We start from the raw sequence: 19,795 nt of genomic DNA, 5'->3' as shown, positions 1-19,795 counted from the left end.
CATTTGTTTTCGTGTTATCTCCCAGGCTGAGCAGACAAAATTATGCAAATTGCTTCAAATCATTGCATTTTCATTCTACATGCGGCTTCTCAGCTTAAAAACGTTCCCTCAAAGCAGGCCATTGCAAATGATAGACATGACATCTCTGTCTTATCTTTGTCTTTTTTTTTATACATTTGGAAAATGTAATTCCACCCAGTGATACTGAGTTGTTTTGAAAGCCATGTAGGGACTGGTAATCCACCGAGAACAGTGAAATTCATTAAATGTCAAAGCGGGTGCCAGTTTTCTTTTCTTTTTCTGTTTTTTGTTGTTGGAAGAAGTTGCATCTTTGCAGATCTGTGTTTAAAGATTAAAGATGCCCCTGAATAAAATCTGAAGCAAAATCTTTCTCCCAGCAAGTTTTCCCAACTTGTAAATATTCTTCTCTCGTGCATTGCGTGACATCATGTGGGTCACAGTTACTTACCCAAGAAACACTGGGCCATTTTAAGACAGTCTTGCTAAAGTCACATGGCCTGGATAGAAGCTTGAGGATAGCAATGCCTCATCATCAGCCACCAACCACGAGATCACAGGGAAGAGACGAAACAGGGGGAACTGAACAAAGAGGATTTGCCAAAGCAGTAAGTGAGTCGTGGATTAACATGGATAATCTGCTCATTAGTGATGCTCTATCATTTGAAAGGACTCTTGAATGTCAGGAAGTTTGCCTTTTAAAATATTGAATACTGTATTTGGCTTGCTGTAACCTAAAATTAGATGGTTTAATCCCTTCAAGATGAATGTTAACTTTGTTTAAATGGAGCTCTTGTTACGTCAGGCATCACATCAACAAGTGTTTGTTTTTCGGCCCGCCTCTCCCTCTGTCTCTTCCCATCTTCCTCTGTGTATTGGATGTTGAGCCCTTGTGCTCAGTAACTCTTTTGTCCTCCAAACATTCCCTTATACTGCTACTTGCTGCTTGGCTGGAGACAGTACCCGCTAGCACCTACTTTATATCAACAAAGGCAGTGTTTACTTCCTAAACACTAAAGAGTGAGAAGAACTGGATTCAAGTGAAAAAGGACTGTACGTCATTGACTGGTGAGTAACACCACCATCATGGAATGAAATTGATAATAACTGTTGTGAGTCTTATAACCTAAAATAATATATCTGAAACTCTAATTCTGAACATTGTTCTCATATGTTCTCAAAACAGGAACTGTGACAAAGATGACCTTGATCATTACTGTAACTGGTGATTCCTTGCAGTGCATTTCTAGGATGACTCTTGTCAAGAAGTTGGCTTGAGCCGGGAGTTTCTCATTAATACCTCCACAGTAAACGGCTTTTGTTGAGGAGCTGAAACTTGAGAGCTGTGAGTGGTAACCTAAGCTCCAGAGGGATGACTCTCCGTAGGCCAGCTGCCCACCTAAGGAGGACTCCAGGTTGGAGGAGATCAGGAGATGAGTCCTACTGGGAGAGCTTGATGTCAGAAGGGCCCGCTGTTTCTCATCCACCACGTGCACCGCGGCCCCAGAGCGCCATTGAAGGTGGCCAGCTGGACAGCTGGCTAGAGCACCTGCAGGCTATGCAGAGCAAACTTAAAGCCCCAGCTCATAATCAGGCTCGAGGGTTCAATGACCGAACAACATCCATGCCTGTTCTGAACAAAGAGCCAACTGGACGTGCTTGGAGACACACGGGTTTTCCCTCTTTCAGCAGGGTCTCATCTTCATGTGAGAGTTCAAGCCTATGTGACAGCTCGCTGGGCAGCCAGGAGTCCCTCCAGACTGGGGTTTTTTCACCTCCGGAGCGCAGAGGAAGCTGGGAGAGAGCCCATATCATGCAGGCTCCAGAAAAGGAACAAGCCGAACTTAGTTATCTTTCTCCAGTCAAAATTGGATGGCTGCCAATCCAAAGAAGAGTGATGATGGTTGCAGACACTTGCAACCAAAACCAATTTTTGGACCATGCTCCCGGCCATGTAAGACACATAACACCTGGTACAAAAAAAAAAAACATTTGGCAATAGAATATTTTATGAAATTCTTTTATCTGCAGTTAAATTAGTGAGGACTGAAGAATGCAGAGAATTTGAGCAGTTGCACTCTGCACCTTTCTGGAAAACCAGTTAGAGTAACACAATTCTAAAACAAGCACTGGCAAAGATTTAGCTTGGATTTGGCTTTGGCAACATTTTGAATTGTGGGACTTTTGCATGTTAGTGTTGTGTATGCTCATGAAAGTGACGCTGCTTTGTGGCAGGCACTGTAGAGTAAAACACACAGAGTGCCACAGAGAGCCATTTGTAGTCAAGTCTCTGTTACCCAGGAAGAAGGCTCCTTTGAAAACAGCTTACTCTGCAGGAACTCAGTGCATTCTCAAAAGGTTTACGACTCATTTGGAGCTATGTGCTCTGTGCCCAAAGAGAGAAGCAAGTCAATGTACAGAAATAATTTAATAGGAGCATCAGTAATCTGATAATATGGCTTTGAATTGATAAGTTGGTGTGCTGTAGAGATCTGACTGAACTGATGCATTAAGCAGATTCCTAGACTCCTGACTGATCAAAATGAGGTTGTTTATATTTTCAGTTGTTTCCACTCTAAAAAAAAAAAAAAAAAAAAGCTCTGAATGATTGTGGTTAAAACTTAAAACTTTAAGGGAGATGTGCTTTATTTAAGAAAATAGATACTCTCATGGCTGTTGGTTGACTAACTTTGGTGCCAGTTAGACTGAAAACCAGAGGAATCAGCTAACCTGATATTGTCGGACAGACATGGACTAGCTATACCTTTTCCCTTTTCAGTCTTTCTGAGAAAACCTGTTAGCTAGAAGTTGGCTGCTGTGATAGCATCGTATTTACCATGCAGGTCTTAGTCAGTATACAAAAATAGACATAGCCTCTTTGACTGAAAACATAAGCAACTTTGGAAGTGCTTTAAACATGGATCCTTTCTAATGGCCACTGGAAGCAAATCTTTTGCTAATGAGAATAAATCTGGGAAGTTTATGGGGAAAACAGACCGTTTTTTTGATCATCTTCCCAGTAAATATATTCCCGTTGAGCTTATGGTGTCGTTTATTAGTTTGAAATCTTACTAAATATAACATGATGCACATTTTGAACATTTTGGCCACCATTAGCATCCAGAAGGACAATAAAGGTGGGTGTGCTTTAGAGCAGGTCTTCCTTGTTAGTGACACCTCACTTAAATTGTTAGTTAATATTAATCTCTGGCTTTCTTTTCATCTTCCTCCCATTGCCCCCCAACCAGGGATTTTCTCTCTACTATTGTAGGGTCTTTTCCTTACAATATAAAGTACCTTGAGGGGACTGCTGTTGTGATATAAATCAAACTGAACTGAACTACCCTATCAAAGTGCAGACAGATTAAAATCCACCTGACATAACATCTCTTTTGGAAAAGCTAAGATGCTAGCAGCCAAAACACTTCAAAAATGGGGCTTTGCCTTTTCCCACTCTTTTGAATGTATCAAACACTGACCGAAAAAAAAATCTGTACTCCTAGACCAGTGGTTCTCAAAGTGTGTGGTGCGGCCCACTGGTGGGGCACAGAGTTCTTAAAGGTGGGGGGGCAAGTTACCTGGCAGAAAGGTCATGCGGAACTAATGTTTAGCATCGGAATCACTTTTATGGCAGAACAGAGAAATTTGCGGCAGTTATGTTACTAATATGCGGATCCGCTGAAAAGCTGCAGCTGCATGTGTAAGTCGCCAGCTGCAATAAAGAAGTGTACTAAAAAGTGCGTGCATGTGGTCGGGTCTGTCATGCATGCATGTCATTTACAGTGGTGCCGATACCCAGGACTGGGTCACTTGAGACCCGACCAATGTTCGCACTTTTCAGTACACTTCTTTATTGTAGCTTTTCAGGTACATCCTACACACATCAACAACAACAGGACCTAGTTCATTCTGTTTTAAGCCGGTGAGGCGTGATTGGGGATGCCGCTCAGGTGCGTCCGCTTCCCCGCAGCCGCAGCACAGACCACGCCCCGCCACAGCTCTGCAGTCAAAAACAGGCTCGCTGCAGCCACTAAGAGTGAATAGTATTAAACTCTCACTAAATTATATATTTTTCATCTCAAGTTCACACTTTTCTGGATTACTTTTTTTATAAGACTAAAACTGAACTTTATTTTTCCATGTTGGCAATTTTCACATTCTGTTTAACTTGTTCCATTTTTGCAGAACTGGTGCAAACTAATGAAGCAGTCTAATGACAAAAGTTACAAATAGTTGTTTGAAATGAAAGTTGTTGGTTTAAAACAAAAAATACTGAAGGATTCATTGGGAATGAGTTTATTATCTAAATAAAGTTGCTGCTAGGCTTTTCTGTCATTGTTTTGTTTAGATGGGGCTGAAAATGTTTCTTCGTGCCATGTGGGGAATGATGTAAAAAGTTTGAGAACCACTGTCCAAGACGGTTATTACTAATGTAATAGTAGTTTTTTGTAATTTCTCTGCCACACTCTTTCTTTTTCCAGCTGAAACTGAAACAACCCATCACTCCAACATTTCAGAAGAATCAAGCAACACCTAAGGCACAGAGTACGTATGCAATTTGCCACTTGTATAACAGATGGGCTTTCAGCTGAGTGTAGTAAAACAAAATTCAGTTATGCAAATCTATACATTATGCAAGTGTTATAACTGAAAACCATACATAAAATAAAAGATTTAAAAAATGTAAAGAGTAGGCTATTTGTCTGTCACCAAGAAACGTAATTAATGGCATAATAAATATGGTCATAGGGTAACTATAGGGGCTGGGTTAGCTAGGAGGAGAACAAGGGCTTATTTCAGGGCTGACTTGCCACACAGTTTACTTGCCTGTAATCAGCTCCTTGCAGCAGTGTTGCCCCTGTCCTTTTTCAAATGTTCCACACCGACTGGCTGGATGATCACTTTAAACGACATCTTCTAAAACAAAGTCAATTTCAAGAACAACTGATCGTGACTGTTGTGCCACGGTGTTCTGGCAGTATTGCAGGCAAAGGAAATGGGCACTATTAGGCCTGAAAAGCTGATGAAAAAGAGGTAGGGGCTGGCATGGAAACGAAAGGGCAGAAAGATAAGACTGAGAGATGCTGACTGACTGGAAAAGTGGCCGTGTTAATCTTTGAGCATGACATCTAGCTCCATCTGGATTTGATCTGAGGTTTGATCTTTCAGCCTTGTTCTTGTTTATACATAGATTATCCTGACAGGGCTCAGGCTCAGAAATCAAAGTAATCCATTCATGACTTCGATAGACAGCATATTTTCAAAGATAAGTAAACCTCATTAATATCTTATAAAGGCCTAATTAAGCTGTGCCGATTAAGGTGGCATGACATTTTGTATTTTTTATTATTAACCATTTTCAAATAGTCTTTGATATAGGTTAGACTGCCTTTTCACAATCCAGCTGTTATTTACCGTTTAGTTATAATTTCTGTGCAACACATACTTTTTCTAGAAAAACTGCATTTAACACATGGCTTTTCCCAAGGTTTTCTGAAAACAATAATAATTACCTCTCAATTAAATAATCCGTAAATATAGTTCAGTTGAACAAAATAATAAATAGTCAGGGGCACACAATGGCTGAACTCAACATCAATCACCACCAGTGAGTTGAAACAGGAAACAACTATCTCTATGAAGGTCTGCATCCAAATTTGTTTTATTGCTAGTCACTTTTGCTCAGCCGCCAGTGGATTTAAGTACACAATTTCACACCTGAAACCAAATGAATTTTAAATCGCAGTTATTCCAATAAGAATCAACTCAATTGCGCCGGAACTAGAAAATGTATTTCTCGTTATTTTCTCTCTCTCTTTCTGGTTGTTGCTGACAACAGAACAAGCAGAAATAGTTTTAATCAGAGCTGAGGTCTCATTGCAGACATTTAGTGCCCTCTGCCTCCATAAAAGTCACATTTAACAAACTTGAAATGGTCTGGTGTTAATGAGCAAATGATAATAAAAATTGGATTGTGTGCTTCAAGGGCCTTCATGTTTGGACAGGGTGGTTAATTTTCACCCTGCTCACACTTACTTTTTCGATAAAACTCATGAGGATGATGAATAAATTGGGAGGGCGGGAACTCCAGATGGGTATTTGCCATATGGCCTTGCTTCTTTATTTTCCTCTGGGATATTAAGGTCAGCTGTTGATTCAGGGAAATGGCAATTTGAGCTCAGCTAGTAGAGGTAATGAGAGAAGCTTTTCAGGGTGTTGGGGTGGGGGCTTTCTACAGACAGAAAAAAGCTATGTTACGATTAAAGCAGGTGAAAGGAGGCGTTAGAAGGGCCAAAGTCCTTTAGGAAGTCGGAAGACATTTGTCTTTAGGTCTTGTTTGCAAAGCTCTGCAATTTTCACCTGCGCTCTCATTTTCTCCCTCAAACGGAAAAAAAAGAAGAAACCCAATACAGATTACACGCACAAGGGTTATCCCAAAGTGAGAGCATGTTACCATGGTAACAGCAGCAGGTGGAAACGCAGTCAGGGTGGCAGTCAGGGCTGAGAGGCAGACCAGTCAAGTTGCTGTGTCTCCTGGGTAAGGAGACAAGTGACTCTGGGGTGGTGCTAAATTCACTTTGCTGTGCCAGTGTCAATTATTGACAGTGTCAACATTGCTCTACAGTCACAGGAATGGATGACTTGCATGTTTGTGTGTGGCAAAGACAGAGAAAGAGAGAGAGAGTGCGGGCGAGTTAGGACGTGAGAGTATGTGTTGCAGAGACTGTGACAGTGGATCATTTGTTTTGCCTTGATACACAGATGCAGAGGTGGAGAGAAGTCACGTCGCTGCCACTGCTCTGGGTGTGAAGACGTGGCAGACACCTGATCAAGGCGCTCCTGTTATTAAACAGGTAACTGATAGCAGGTTTTGAAATATAAAGTACCACATAGGTTAGGAGACAGTTTTACAAAGGAAGGATATGATGATGATTGTTATTATTGGGCCCATTTATGGCTGGAGATGCAAGGTATTTCTTTTTATATAATGAAGTTTTGTTGTTGTTGTTATCATGCTCACATTTGCTCTTTTGCTTAAACCAGAATCTCCCATTTCTAACCAGGATTGGCTATATACAAACAGCAATGTGTGTGTGTATATATATATATATATATATATATATATATATATATATATATATATATATATATATATATAGAGAGAGAGAGAGAGAGAGAGAGAGAGAGATAGATAGATAGATAGATAGATAGATATTGTTGTTGTTGTTTTTTAACCTTTATTTAACCAGGAAGTATCTCTCGCAAGATCTCTTGCAAGACTGTACCAGGCCTGACATATAAGAGAAATAACATTTTTACATAAATAACATTTTTTTCTAATGGCAGGAGAAACTAGATTATAGAATTAATCCCTTAAAGGATTTCTAAAGCTAATTTATTGAACTAGAGCTTAAAAACAGACAAATAAATGGAACAGTGGAAGGAGAGAGAAAGAGAGAGAGAGAGAAATGGTTGCAGTCTACAAATAGTATCTGACTTGATCAAGACAAAGTTAAGAATGAATGTCATGAAGTGATCTCTTTGTTCTATGGATCTATAAAGTTGTGCTAGATGCTTTTTCTTTCTGGCAAATTGTTTTGTTTTTCCTTAAAATTCAGCCATAGAGTGCAATCGCTATAGTCACTTCAAATCAGGTAAAAACTCCCCAACATTGTAGATAATAATCCTGTGGCACAACAAACCCCTATGAGAAACCACTTGCCAACAGTGAGGAGAAATAAAAACTTCCTTTCAGCAGAAATTTCTGGCTGCTGAAGCCACAAGTTATTGCTAAACCAGACTCTGGGAAGGTGTCATCTGCTGTGACTAGTTAGAGTGAGGGGGAAGCAAAGAAAAAAATGAAATCCAAAGATACAACAAACAATATAGGTAGAAACAGTCAGCAGGTTGTTTAGGCCCATAACAACAAATCAGGAACATGAAGCTGTGGATTCAGTTAAACCTGCAGAAAATACAGGAAGGGAAAGAACACAGAGGACAAAAGCACATACTACAGAAGAGAGAAGGCACAGTAATGTCATAAGGAAACCAAGGTTAACACAGTTTAACAGGTAGTCTTTACAAACACAGCACAAAATCATGGTCAAAGCAGTGGTGTGGACTTCCTTAAAAGAAAACTGAAATGGCTAAACTCCTTTATGGTTTATGCACCTTTGATAAACGAGGGAGATATGTCTTATCATTTAAAAGAGGGACATATCAGTGTTTCTCCATGCTCCATAAACACCATCAGAATGCTCCAGCCTAAGGACCAGAATCTTTGCTTTTCGCCTGTTGAGGATAGAGTCTCATTGTTATTCTGTGAGGGATAAGTCACGCTGTGTGCTGGCTTTGCCTGCTGCTGCTTCCATTGCCACTGGGGCATTTAGTGTGTCAAGCATGGGGAGAGTCATCTGACTAAAGAACAAACAGCAAAGCCCTGAAGAAAGACAAGACAGTTGACCTGTTGTTGAAATGTAATATTAGAAAGATGTCATGTTGTCAATATTTTATGCCAAGTTATGTTTCATTTTCTCCATATGCCACTTAAAAGCAGCAGCACAGACTGAATGTAGATGAATGTGAAGCATGTGTTTTAATGTGTTGATGTATGACAAATCATTAACCATAAGACATCATCAACAACAGTAGGGTAGGACTGGGTTTTCATATATAATTAAAAAATGTTATCACATAAAATCTCATTTGTCCACACGCTGTAGGTGCCAGAAAAGCCTAGCTTTCCTGCTAATGAAGGGGACAGACCTGTCGGCTGGCAAGCTCTGATAAGGGGCTGGAATACCAACAGGGTGTCAGCTTTCCCTGGAGGCAGTAAGACCATTGAGCTCCCCACAGGGACCAACTCAGACCCTAATAGGAAATCCCTTTTGATGAAAACAGCCAGCACAGAGGCCCTCAGGCATCCTCTGCTGAATCGCACAACTTCTGCAACAGGCTATAGTCCGCAACCTTCAGACATACAGACAAACTCCGCTGTGGGAATCTTCATCCCTCAAAACAAACCTGGCTTCTCCTCCATCACCATCTCCTCCAGAAAAGTGAGCAGAACAGCTAGTCTACCTGGCTCTGATACCAGCAACCACTCTTCCCAGTCACGTGAGTCTCCTTCTCCACGCAACAGCTTGGACCACCAGCCCATGGACCCAAACTCCAGGCATTTAACAGTGCAACGGAAAGCCACTATAGTCAAAGTAACAGAGAAAAGGGTGATTTCAAGTCCTGTATCAAACACAAACACAGCACGGACACCACCGGGAAGCAATGGTCTGGACACAGTGGTCCACAGAAGGAAGGCCACCATCATCAAAGTGACAGAACACAGAGAAAGCTACAGTCCAGGCAGACTGAGGGCCAAACACCCAGAGTATAGACACAGCTATAGTGAGGGAACATATATGGGCAACAACACATGGAGTCAGGAAAATCATTCACAAAATAATGAACAACCTTCTTATCGTCATCTGAATTTTATCCCAAACTCTGCAGCACCAAATACATATACTTCAGATCCAGAGAAAAATGGCTCGCGGCACAGATCCACACTGAGCCTTTTCCTAAACAACCCTCCTGGTGTAGCAGCACCCACATCCTCAGAGATTTCTCCAAAGCCTGTTGGACAGCGATCGGGGAGGCTGCACAGACCACTGAGCTGGTATGGCAACGTGATTGGACACACTGAGACAAGCAAGGAGAATTTGACACAACCATCTGCCAGGAAATGGAGCGCTGGACTTCCAAAAGAAACTGATGTCAACCCTTTGAACTCGGACAATAGTTTCATCAGTCCTGGAAAAGCAGTGAAAAGACCAGGTCAGCTTGTGGCAGAGACACTCAAGTCAAAGGCCGGTGAAAAAGAAAGATTGCCTCTACCAAGAAGCACTTTGCAGGCAGAGTCCTCCAGTCTGACTCTCATCAAGGCCCCGGGTAGGTTTCTCTGTCCCACTTTGGGAGCCTTCTTGTCAGCACACATACTCCCTCAGTCTCTGATCTCCATTTTCAAAGGATGGCAATGTCTAAATATGCACTTCCTTTGTGCCATTTGTGTGTTCTAGCTTGAAGTTATTACACACCCGCCTAGGTTTGATACAGTCTTTCACTTTTGATGTTTTATAGGCATTATTAGATTGCAATGATATTACTTCTTGATCTGCTGACACGAGCCCAATTGTCACTCACGGAAGATGTCTTCGCCTGTGTCAAGCAACATCAGCTAGACGCAAAGGTGCCCATCAGCACCTAGATATGCATTCTCATTTTCACCTTTTTTTCATTTTCCCACGCAGGCCTTTGCATGCATAATCTATTCCTGCCCCCTTTTCACTGGCAGCACAGGGAAGGAAGGGAAATCACAAGCTGCTAAACATGGTGAAAATGAGGTATTAGAATGTGTTAGAATCTGGTTTGGCGTTAAAGCCCTGCAATGCAGCAGTTCTATTTGTATGTGTTTCTTTGCGCTAATCAGGTTGTGATCGGGCCATCTGGGTGCCCAAAATAAGTCTTAAAAGTTTTCTGCTTACTTTAAAATAGATCTAACATGCATTTTCTCACCTTCTGTCATATTTACAGTTTTGTGCAATAGTCTTATGCCATCACCGTTTCTTTATATGCTCAGAAAATAGGAAATAGGTGCAGTGACTTTTTGACAACATACATGGAAAAAAGGATGTAAGGCAAAAAGAGAGTCTGTAAAATTGTAACAAGCCTGAAAGCCAATATGTCGTATGACTACTTTTATTCTTCAGCACAGCCTGAACTCTCTCAGACAAGCTTTCTTGTCATTTCTTTAAGTGGTCTTCTGGAAGAGTTTTCTGCAAGGCTTCTTGAAGGGCATTCAAAGATCTTCTTTGGATATTGGCCGCATTTTGTTCTGTTACCTGTCAAGATTAGAGATGGGAATCCATAAGAATTTAGGGATTCTGATTCCATTATTGATATCACTTATCAATGCGATTCCTTATTAATTTTCTTATCGATTCTCGTTGGGATCTCACTGGCTCCAAGTAACCACCATTGCTAAGCAGCAATAAATAAATTACATTCATGCAAATTAATTGCATGCTGTGGGTCCAATGTTTGTGCATGTTTGTTGAAGTATTTCCCCTCTTTGTTGTGATCAGTGTCAGGAGTCGTTATTCAAAAACGTAATTACACATACTTAAAAGTAATGCAGTACGTTTTAGGGTAGCAGCACTTCAGGAATATCTTGTTGTTGCAAAAAATAATATTTTATGCCAGTCAAACTGTGTTATCATTGTCATTTTTCATAGCTTCAGCAAACAAAGGAGAAATACTGTGTTTTTGACAGGCTGCCTGCCAGTGACAAATTGCCTAAAGATCCTATTCAAAATTAATTCTTTGCTAAGTTGTCTGTTATGTGTAGACACAACACTGGTTTATCCATTGAGTTATGTGTATTTTTTAATCCTTGAATGATTAATAGATCAATTTTAAGTGACTTAACAAACAAAAAAAAAAAGCAAAAAAACCCCCACAAGGACTGGACTGAAAGTGAGTGAAGAGCAGTCAATGTCAAAAGAAAAACATTTGAAAGAACTATTGTGCAAGGCCACTTTAAAAAGATTACAAGAAAACTCTGGCTTCTCAGAAGAAAAAGATAAAGAAATGATTGGTGGGTCAATACTTTTACACAGTGCTGTATGCACACAGAGAGATGGATACTACTACTAGATAAATATTACCACTAAAGTTTTGAATAATGAAGCTAAAGTTGTTACAAGTAATCTATACGAGCCAAAAGCTTTGTCCTCACACTGATTCTAATTCCTTTCTGCCTGTAGCATTATATTAGATCCAAAAAATATTCTTGGTAAAAAAGCAAATAAGTGTATTTTCCAAAAATCTCAAAATTTCAAGTTAAGTCTTCACAGTGTGCAGTTGTTAAAAGACTCAGCTGAAGCTATCTTTTGGAAAATCTGAATATCCAGGTGAATAAGTAAGAAGATCAGGGAGTCTTCTGCTGAGCAACTGTGTTTCTTGATTCATGATGTCTTTTCTCTGTGTGAAATTATTAATTATTCTTTAATCACATTCATTAAGAGTGTCATCAATTAATTACAAGGCCCTAGGCAACATCATTTAAATTCAACGTTTGTTACAGTCAACCACCAAATGAGGCAGGATATTATACAGGAATGATAGCTCCGAAACAGCCACTGTCAATGTTTTACTCACTCTTCAGTTACATCAAAGCCCTTTTGGATTTCAGATCCCCACTCCCAACAGTCTCCAGAGGAAGTGACTGCCCTGAATGCGGCTGCGATCATAGCAAATATCAAACTCCAAAGACAACTTAGTAAGGAGAAAAAACCAAGTGGCGATTCTGAAACGGATTCCACTGCATCACCCCAGGGAAATTCTGGTATTATTACTTCTCTCTTCCTCTAATTATATATATATATACTCATAATACTCACTGTATAAAGCATTTATCTTCATTACAATAAAGTAAAACTATTGGTGGTTCAACATTTTCCCCCCACACCTATACATCCTTAATTTTATCAATACTAATATGGTAAAATTCCTTGACTTATACATACTATGCCAACCTGGTTCATTCCAGTAATTAATATGTCATGGAGACCCAGGGGGCTCCTGAGGAACTGTGCATTGCAGTCAGGCATGTGAAGCTAAGCTATGTGTACATGAAAACCCAAAGTAGTTGATTTCCTCTGTCTTGATAGTGACAGATGAGGGAGAGCGTGCAAAGCAGCATCCTAATCACAGCCGACGCCTCAACCGGCCTCATGCTGAATTTGTTCCACTGAGTCTAGATGCTGAACAGTCATCTGAAGCTGTTTCTCTTCAGGTGAGTTTATTTTCTGTGCTAATAAAACAATTTTGAGAAATTGATTTCATTTTCTAAATAAAAAGTCCAGAGCCACAGTGTAACCAGCCAGAGTAACTTTCCTCTCCTAAGAGTTTTTGTTTTAGGTTTACAGAACTCACAAGGCAAAACTAGCCAGTGTTTTCTTATAAAGGTTCCAAAAACAATATAAAGAAACCACTGTAATACAATTCAATATCAACAAAAAAGAATGACATATTTATACTGGCTTTAGGGTTTTTTTTTCCACGACATGCCTCACCGTGTATGCTCAGGTGCACGGGGAGTTTGAAACAAGGGTTGTGCTTAAATGTTTTCTCAAGAAGAGCAATGTATTTGTGGTTTTGGCAGGACGCGTTGCAGAGGTCTAGACCAGACTTCATTAGTCGTTCCCAAGGTAGAGTGCGAGAGCTGGAGCGAAAGGCACAGGAGAGAAGGAAACTGTCAAATTCAGTAGGCCCACAGTTGGAGAAGGCACCCAGGCAGAGGAGAGCTCTCAGCACTGGGTCTACCTCTCTGAACGGTAATGCACTAGCAGCCAGCCTCACTTCTTGTCTCCAGTGTACTGTCCATTGTTTCTGTGCAGCTGCACGACTACACGACGATTACACGACTAATCATACACGGATACAGATTTAGACAAAAAAGGGGGGCAAAGGGGTGTTTGTCAGTCAGTGCTGTTTTTCTGAATTCGTGAAAATATTTCTTTTCTAATTAAAGTTAATAATAATATCTACAAATATTTCCAAATCCACTACAATCAACAACAACCAGCAAATATTACATTAAGATTTTGCAGTAGCTTCTTCAGGAATTATTTAATTGAAATTATGAAATGAAAAACCTGGATAAGTACGTTTAATAACATAGATAAAATGTTAAAGTAGCTTCATGCATCTTATGGATTACATAACAGACTGATATCCTAAAGTAAATCACCCTGATACACTTTATTACATTTTCTTTTCTTTTGAATGTAGTTAAAGATTTTGGAAACAGAAAGTGGCACACCTGGTGAAACTTTGACTAAATATAATAAAAGCAACCTGAAGTAAGATGTTAAATAAATGGTTTTAAAGACTTAGCAGAGATTTTATGGCTCTCTCTGCCCTCTACAGGCTACAACAGAAAGGTGCACCAATGTCAAAATACCAGCTGAGAAATCAAAATGATCAGTGGTGTAATTACAAATGCCCTGCAGAATTTGACAGGTGCAAATGTGATGGTGCAAAGTGCCTTAAGAAACAAAAAGAGAAGGTTACATACTTTTTAAAAAAAGATAATCTTATATGTTCAAATTCAATGTGACATTTTTTATGTTCAAACAAAAAGGAAGTGTTTTGTCTATTCCAACTTGTGTAAAAGAAAGACTGACTGCAATGCTTTGCCCTTGTGTGTGTGTGTTTCTAGGTAACCTTTTCACTCACAGAGAAAGAGCATTTTCTAGGAAAGACATGCAGCCCAGATCCAAGCTGTGAGCGCCATCTATGTTTTTACTTTGGCTCACTATCAGATGCTTTTACTTTTTAGGCTTGTATCACTCCTGCATTTTGAGCATTTTTTCCTTAGGCTTTGTCTTATTTTCCTGGCAAACTCACAAAAAATTAACAAGCTGACATAGTTATATACATAAATACTGAGCAGATGTTTTTGCACCACCCCTTTTTCATTTATATATGTATATATATTTCTGCTGAGCCACTTAACAGTGACCTATGAATCACTGAAGCTTCAAGGTATACCTTCGAGGAATAAACCAGTGTCGACACATAAGAGCCAACTTAGCCAACCAATTTTGAATTGTGTCTTGAAGCACTTTGTTACTAAAAGCCTGTGGAGGCTCTGGCTGGCAGGCAGTGCTTTTAGGTTGGGAATCTTGTCAAATTATGTCATCCCACTAAATTTTGATCCAAAAAACCAATACCATCTGTAAAGCGTCTCATTAGAAACAGCTTCATTTTCAGGATGACAATGATCTTAAACACACTGCTAATGCAGTAAAGGCCTACCTGGGCAGGTTGGCAGTCTGTGGCAGGGTCAAAACAGAGCAACAGACAACCATTCGCACCTTTGACCAGTTTAGAATCACAATTAACCTTACCCCACTAACTGTATATTTGGACTGTGGGAAGCCAGAATACCCGCATATAAGTGTGACCCCCCCACAGGGACACATTTAAACTCCACGCAGAAAAGTTCTGGACAGATGTTGGATTCAAACCCAGAGTGCTAACCACTATGCTATTGTGCTGCCAATGTGGCACATGTTTGTGTAAATCTTCAATAAAATTTCCGATTTTGCTACCAAATAATGACGAAATAAGGGGTGGCTCAAGACTTTTGCACAGTAATATAGTTCCTAATAAATGTTTTAGGTTTTTTTTTTTTTTTTGAGAACCGCAGATTCCAGATCTAAAACACCATTTTTATTTTTGTACAGGACACCTGCAGATCTCAAGAGACAAAAAGAAGAAGAAAGGAGGGAGGTCAGTTTGAACAACAGATATCGAGCTGAGCTTTACAAAAAGGTAAATCCTCTACCTATTTTTCACAAAACAATCACAAATGAATCTATCAATTAAAAAAAATGTTTAAAAATCAAAGTGACTTGATTTCTGTTCAGGAACGCAAGAGAATAAATGTAATTTGACATCTTAACCAAAAAATAACAACTTGCTTTACTTTTTTCTGCTTTTTTGTAAAACAGTACATTTTAAAGTTTGTGGATAACAACAATAGGCAAATAAAAGATGATCAGTTAATGAGACAACTCCACCTAACATGAGTTTAAACCATCTAATTCTAGTTGTCATCTCATTAAATATCAGCACCAGACGTTGTTACAAACACATATTTAGGTAGAACTTACGTCATCAAATCATTGAACATGGAGAATAAAGCAAATAACTCCTGTCTGGTAGTTATCTGCCCGAGACACTGAACAGAACATTAATAGCATGTATGACCCACAGGCAATTGAGCAAGTAATAACACACCTTTCCCTTACAGCTCAATTAAACCTTGGAAAGAGTGAAACATTTTTGCAGTAATGACAAACACTTAAGGGTTTCTATGTTAATAATGCACCCTTGTCTCTCTTCAGAACGATGCCGCTGTTGAAAATAATGCAGTAAAGTGGGCACGTAATCCATTATAATTAGCTGAAAAAAATGGATTTGAGTGGGTCGCACGAGGCTGAGTTTAAAGGACTTTTTTGATGCAAATATCAGGGGGCATATCACATTGTGGGGCCCTAATATCAAATTATAACAGATAAAAAGACCCACAGTTACTGATAAGGTTTGTCATTTGCTTTTGGAGGTCTGGACAATGTTTTGGTTTGTTTTGAAGTAGAAAATTACACTTTAGTTATTGCATGATCCACCAAATATTCAGTGTTGCAATAAAAATCCAGCTATAGGGAGAAATATCTACTTTTAAATGGTTTACCTTTCAATTTTATACAGTTTTTAGAGCACTAGCTTCAAGCATGTAGCAATGTAAAAAATTCTTTACATAATTAAATGTCTGCTCTGATTGTTTACAGCGAGACCTACAATAGACTGACTTTTTACGCCATTGCATGATTACTTAAACTTTCCTTTACACTTATTTTCCACTAGAGGGCGATGCTGCCTAACTTTTCTATTTTCTTGCACGCCTGCAAAAGGTTCCGTGAGAAAACCCGATCTTAAAAAACGCACTTCAGAGGCATATTTGTCATGTTTAGCGATTGCTAGCGAGCATTCCTTTTTTTGCCATTTTATAGTCAATAATTCTGACCTTCTATAGAAGTGAGTTTGATTTAGAGGAACTGTAGTCTCTCTTTCTCACCCTGCACCCCACACCCTGCCTCTCATTATGAAGAGAGACTGTGAACAGTCTCATTGTGCTGAGTGTATGAGCCCGTGTTCCTCATGAAACAAAAGGCCCTTTAGTGGCAGAGAAATCCACAGCGCAGTGCCACCATTCAGCCGAGCCTGCAGACAGAGTGGGTGCCCACACACAGCTGCTCCTCCCACACTGCTGCTGTGGCAGATAATGCAGGGAAGAAGGGCTATGATGCCAGAAGATCCAGCGGGTCTTGAAAAAGGAGCTGGAAAGCTTAACAGTTTGGGTGAGAGGGTGCCATGTACCAGGAATCGGTCCTGTTTCTGCACATGACCTCTGAAAATTAAGGAGCATGCTGGGAGACTTTTGTATGGACCAGATTGGTTGTCTGTATATAGCCTTTATTTTGTGATATGCGTCAGCCACTTGTGTGTTTTCTTGTTACAGAAACTGCTGGATCAACTTCTTCAAAGGAGCAACAACTAAACAACTGAACACATGGATGAAGATGTAGAGAAAGGCATAAAAGACTGAGACAGTGAACTTTGCCCTTTGTCAGTTTAGTTTATTATTTTTCTAGAACCTGTTTTCTTATGTGGATTAAAAACATATATTCTCATACAAAGTTAAAAAAAAGACATTTAACCTTAATGCAAATTTATTGCACTTCCTGATCAAACAATATGTAGTAAGCAAAATCAGCATATCTCACTATGTGACCTTATCACAGATAAATCCAATTACATATTTGTTCATTCTTTTGCTCTTCTATGCAAATCTGGTAAGGATGTCTTTCTGTGCTTGCTTAAAACTGCTTGAAAAGCGAGCAGTGAACACACACACGGTCCTTATGGATTCTAGAAACATCTTCAAATCAGCAGTGCCTGCTGTTTAAATGACCTTTCTATGCTCTGTCACGTGGTTGTCCTAGCCACCCTTGTGGTATGCAATTTCAAATAAAGGTTGTTGAAGGTCGAAAGTATGAAATCATGTCTGGACAGTCTGTTGTGGTTTTAATCAAACATCAGCCTCGCCGATATGGTTTCGATTAACTTCTGTTTATGCAGTTTGTTGTCTTGTTTGCACTTGATTGCAAGCTGCCTTTGCTTTGAGACTACTCCATGTAATTGGATGCAGAACAAGCGTCTCACTGTAGCAGTGGCGTCTTCTGACAGTCACTTTCACATGATACCATGTGATGTGAAGCAGCAATGTAAGACAAAATCATCCATTATGCTTCACAGTCCAATCCGGGACAGTCTTTATCCGTCGTCTTCATTTAACATCCAATGCTGAAAGAAATGTGAAGTGAGCTCTGCCACCATTCGATGCCAGATGGAGGAATGTGACCTCGTTACAGTGGAAGCCCCCCCCCTGTTAATGGACAGTTCAACTGAATGGAGCCTTTGTCTCTGTCATTGTGTCATGATGGACCAAGCCTCGCTGTTGCATATTCAAATTTGTGTGTTTTGATCCAGAATGAATATGCAGTGAGCGAGGGGTGTTGCACAACAACGTGATGATTCTGGGTAAAGCAATGTGTCAATATTTATTTTTAGAACAACAGACAACAGAGCAGAAGACCTTCTCATTACTCTCAATTGTCATTTTTCCTCATTTGTCTTTAGGTTTGTGCTCCTCCGTAGTCCAGTCGTTTCATCTGTTGTAATTTTCATTGGTGTGTAGAGAAAACAGATGGTTGCTACTATTTTTATAAACCTATTTTCATGTCTGTGCAATTGCATGTGTGGGTGTATTTGGACAGTGGGAGTGCGTTAATAACACCATTCATGGTGCACAATGATAATAATTTGAGACTAGAAGGACACTTGTGTACCATGCATGTTCTTTAAAGAAGATAATTGATCGCATGCATGAGGCCTTAGTCAAAGATTACCTTATTTTACCCTTGCAACTGAGTGTCTGCGTATAAAAATAGCCGTTATGAAATTATTCACACATCAACTGACTCTTATTTGATTCTACATTTATGTGTTTTATATCTGAACAACTTTTGTGTTTCAACTTTTGTAAATGTGCTTTGGGAAGTGAAATTCTTTTCCATTTTGTTTCTCCCAAAATCGTTTTCTCATTGTTGCATAGGTAAGATGGAAGGACGTTCATTAATCATCTGTTCTAGCACCAACAGAGAGCCCTGCTCTGCAAGCACCCCTTGGTTCTTAAAAAGCAAGCAGAGTGCTCCTCAGTATTCATTTATTTCCATGTTTCATCTTGGAGGCAGAGTTTTGAGAGGTTTCTGTGTGAGGGTGTATGCTTTCACACTGCGTTAAGATAACAAGTGGATACGGCGCAGTGACTTTACCTTAAGCCTTAACGCTGGAAGCATGCTGGAGCCCTACCTGAAATGCTAAACAACCCGATGCGGCGCACTGCAGAGTGCACATCGCGAAAAGCATAATTGAGCAGAGCGCTTTGGGTCTATCAGATGGCTTTCTGGCATTTTAAAATGTAAATGTGATGAAGTAAAACCACTTTTTTGTGGCATGCGCACGAGTGAGTCTGTTTTTTTTTTCTGGCTGAGTAACAAGTAATTGATTTACCTTATAACACCTTCCCAGGGAGGCTATAGTCAAATGTGGCCTTAGTGTGTGCTGGTCTGTTAAGCTCCCTGGGTGAAGTTGATCAAGGAATACCAGGAAAGAGGAATGAAATAACCTGGTTTACCTTCAGAATAAAAGGGTGTCTACGTCTACAGCAACGAACGGTGGGCAAGAGAGGTGAAGAAGAGAATGCAGGCAGGTAGGAGTGGGTGGGGACCAGTGTCAGGGGCGATTTGCGACAGAAAGATAATAGTCCCAATAGGTTGGGAGTGACCAGAACTGACAAGACTAAAAATGAGTATTGGGACACCTCAAGTTGAACGGTTTGGAGACAAAGTTAGAAGCATGGCTGAGATGGTTTGGACATGTGCGGGGGATGGATTGTGGATAAACTGGGCAAAGGATGTTGGAGCTGCCAGGTAGGAGGAAAACAGGAAGAGTACAGAGAAGATGCAGGGGGTTGGGGTGACACAAGAGGATGCTAGGGTGAGATGGGGGCCGATGATTCACGATAATT

The 19,795-nt window shown here is 40.0% G+C and overlaps 1 protein-coding gene across 4 annotated transcripts; it reads left to right on the top strand.

Annotated features, from left to right (window-relative positions):
- Window positions 1-517: 517 nt before the first annotated feature.
- cUnh10orf90 (chromosome Un C10orf90 homolog) lies at window positions 518-19,194 on the top strand. Of its 4 annotated transcripts, XM_080872271.1 has the most exons (12): window positions 518-626; window positions 979-1,086; window positions 1,205-1,972; window positions 4,500-4,563; window positions 6,781-6,872; window positions 8,742-9,963; window positions 12,266-12,418; window positions 12,744-12,868; window positions 13,238-13,409; window positions 14,297-14,360; window positions 15,327-15,414; window positions 17,165-19,194. In XM_080872271.1, the coding sequence occupies exons 3-12, from the start codon at window positions 1,391-1,393 to the stop codon at window positions 17,201-17,203; spliced, it is 2,601 nt and encodes an 866-aa protein (XP_080728397.1). In that variant the 5' UTR covers window positions 518-626; window positions 979-1,086; window positions 1,205-1,390; the 3' UTR covers window positions 17,204-19,194. The 4 variants fall into 4 exon arrangements, with proteins under 4 accessions (XP_080728397.1, XP_080728399.1, XP_080728400.1 ...); XM_080872273.1 differs by lacking the exon at window positions 12,266-12,418 and having other exon boundaries at window positions 526-1,086; XM_080872274.1 differs by lacking the exons at window positions 979-1,086; window positions 1,205-1,972 and having other exon boundaries at window positions 528-626.
- Window positions 19,195-19,795: the final 601 nt, after the last annotated feature.

Source organism: Rhamphochromis sp. 'chilingali', assembly GCF_963969265.1.
Source record: "Rhamphochromis sp. 'chilingali' genome assembly, chromosome: 22".
NCBI lineage: Eukaryota > Metazoa > Chordata > Actinopteri > Cichliformes > Cichlidae > Rhamphochromis > Rhamphochromis sp. 'chilingali'.
This window is presented reverse-complemented; position numbering and strand designations above follow the sequence as displayed.

Coding starts and splice junctions, on each gene's coding strand:
- cUnh10orf90 (XM_080872271.1), top strand. CDS start 1,391: ATGACTCTCCGTAGGCCAGCTGCCCACCTAAGGAGGACTCCAGGTTGG. Junction 9,964..12,265: donor GACTCTCATCAAGGCCCCGG/GTAGGTTTCTCT, acceptor TTTGGATTTCAG/ATCCCCACTCCCAACAGTCT. Junction 14,361..15,326: donor ATGCAGCCCAGATCCAAGCT/GTGAGCGCCATC, acceptor ATTTTTGTACAG/GACACCTGCAGATCTCAAGA.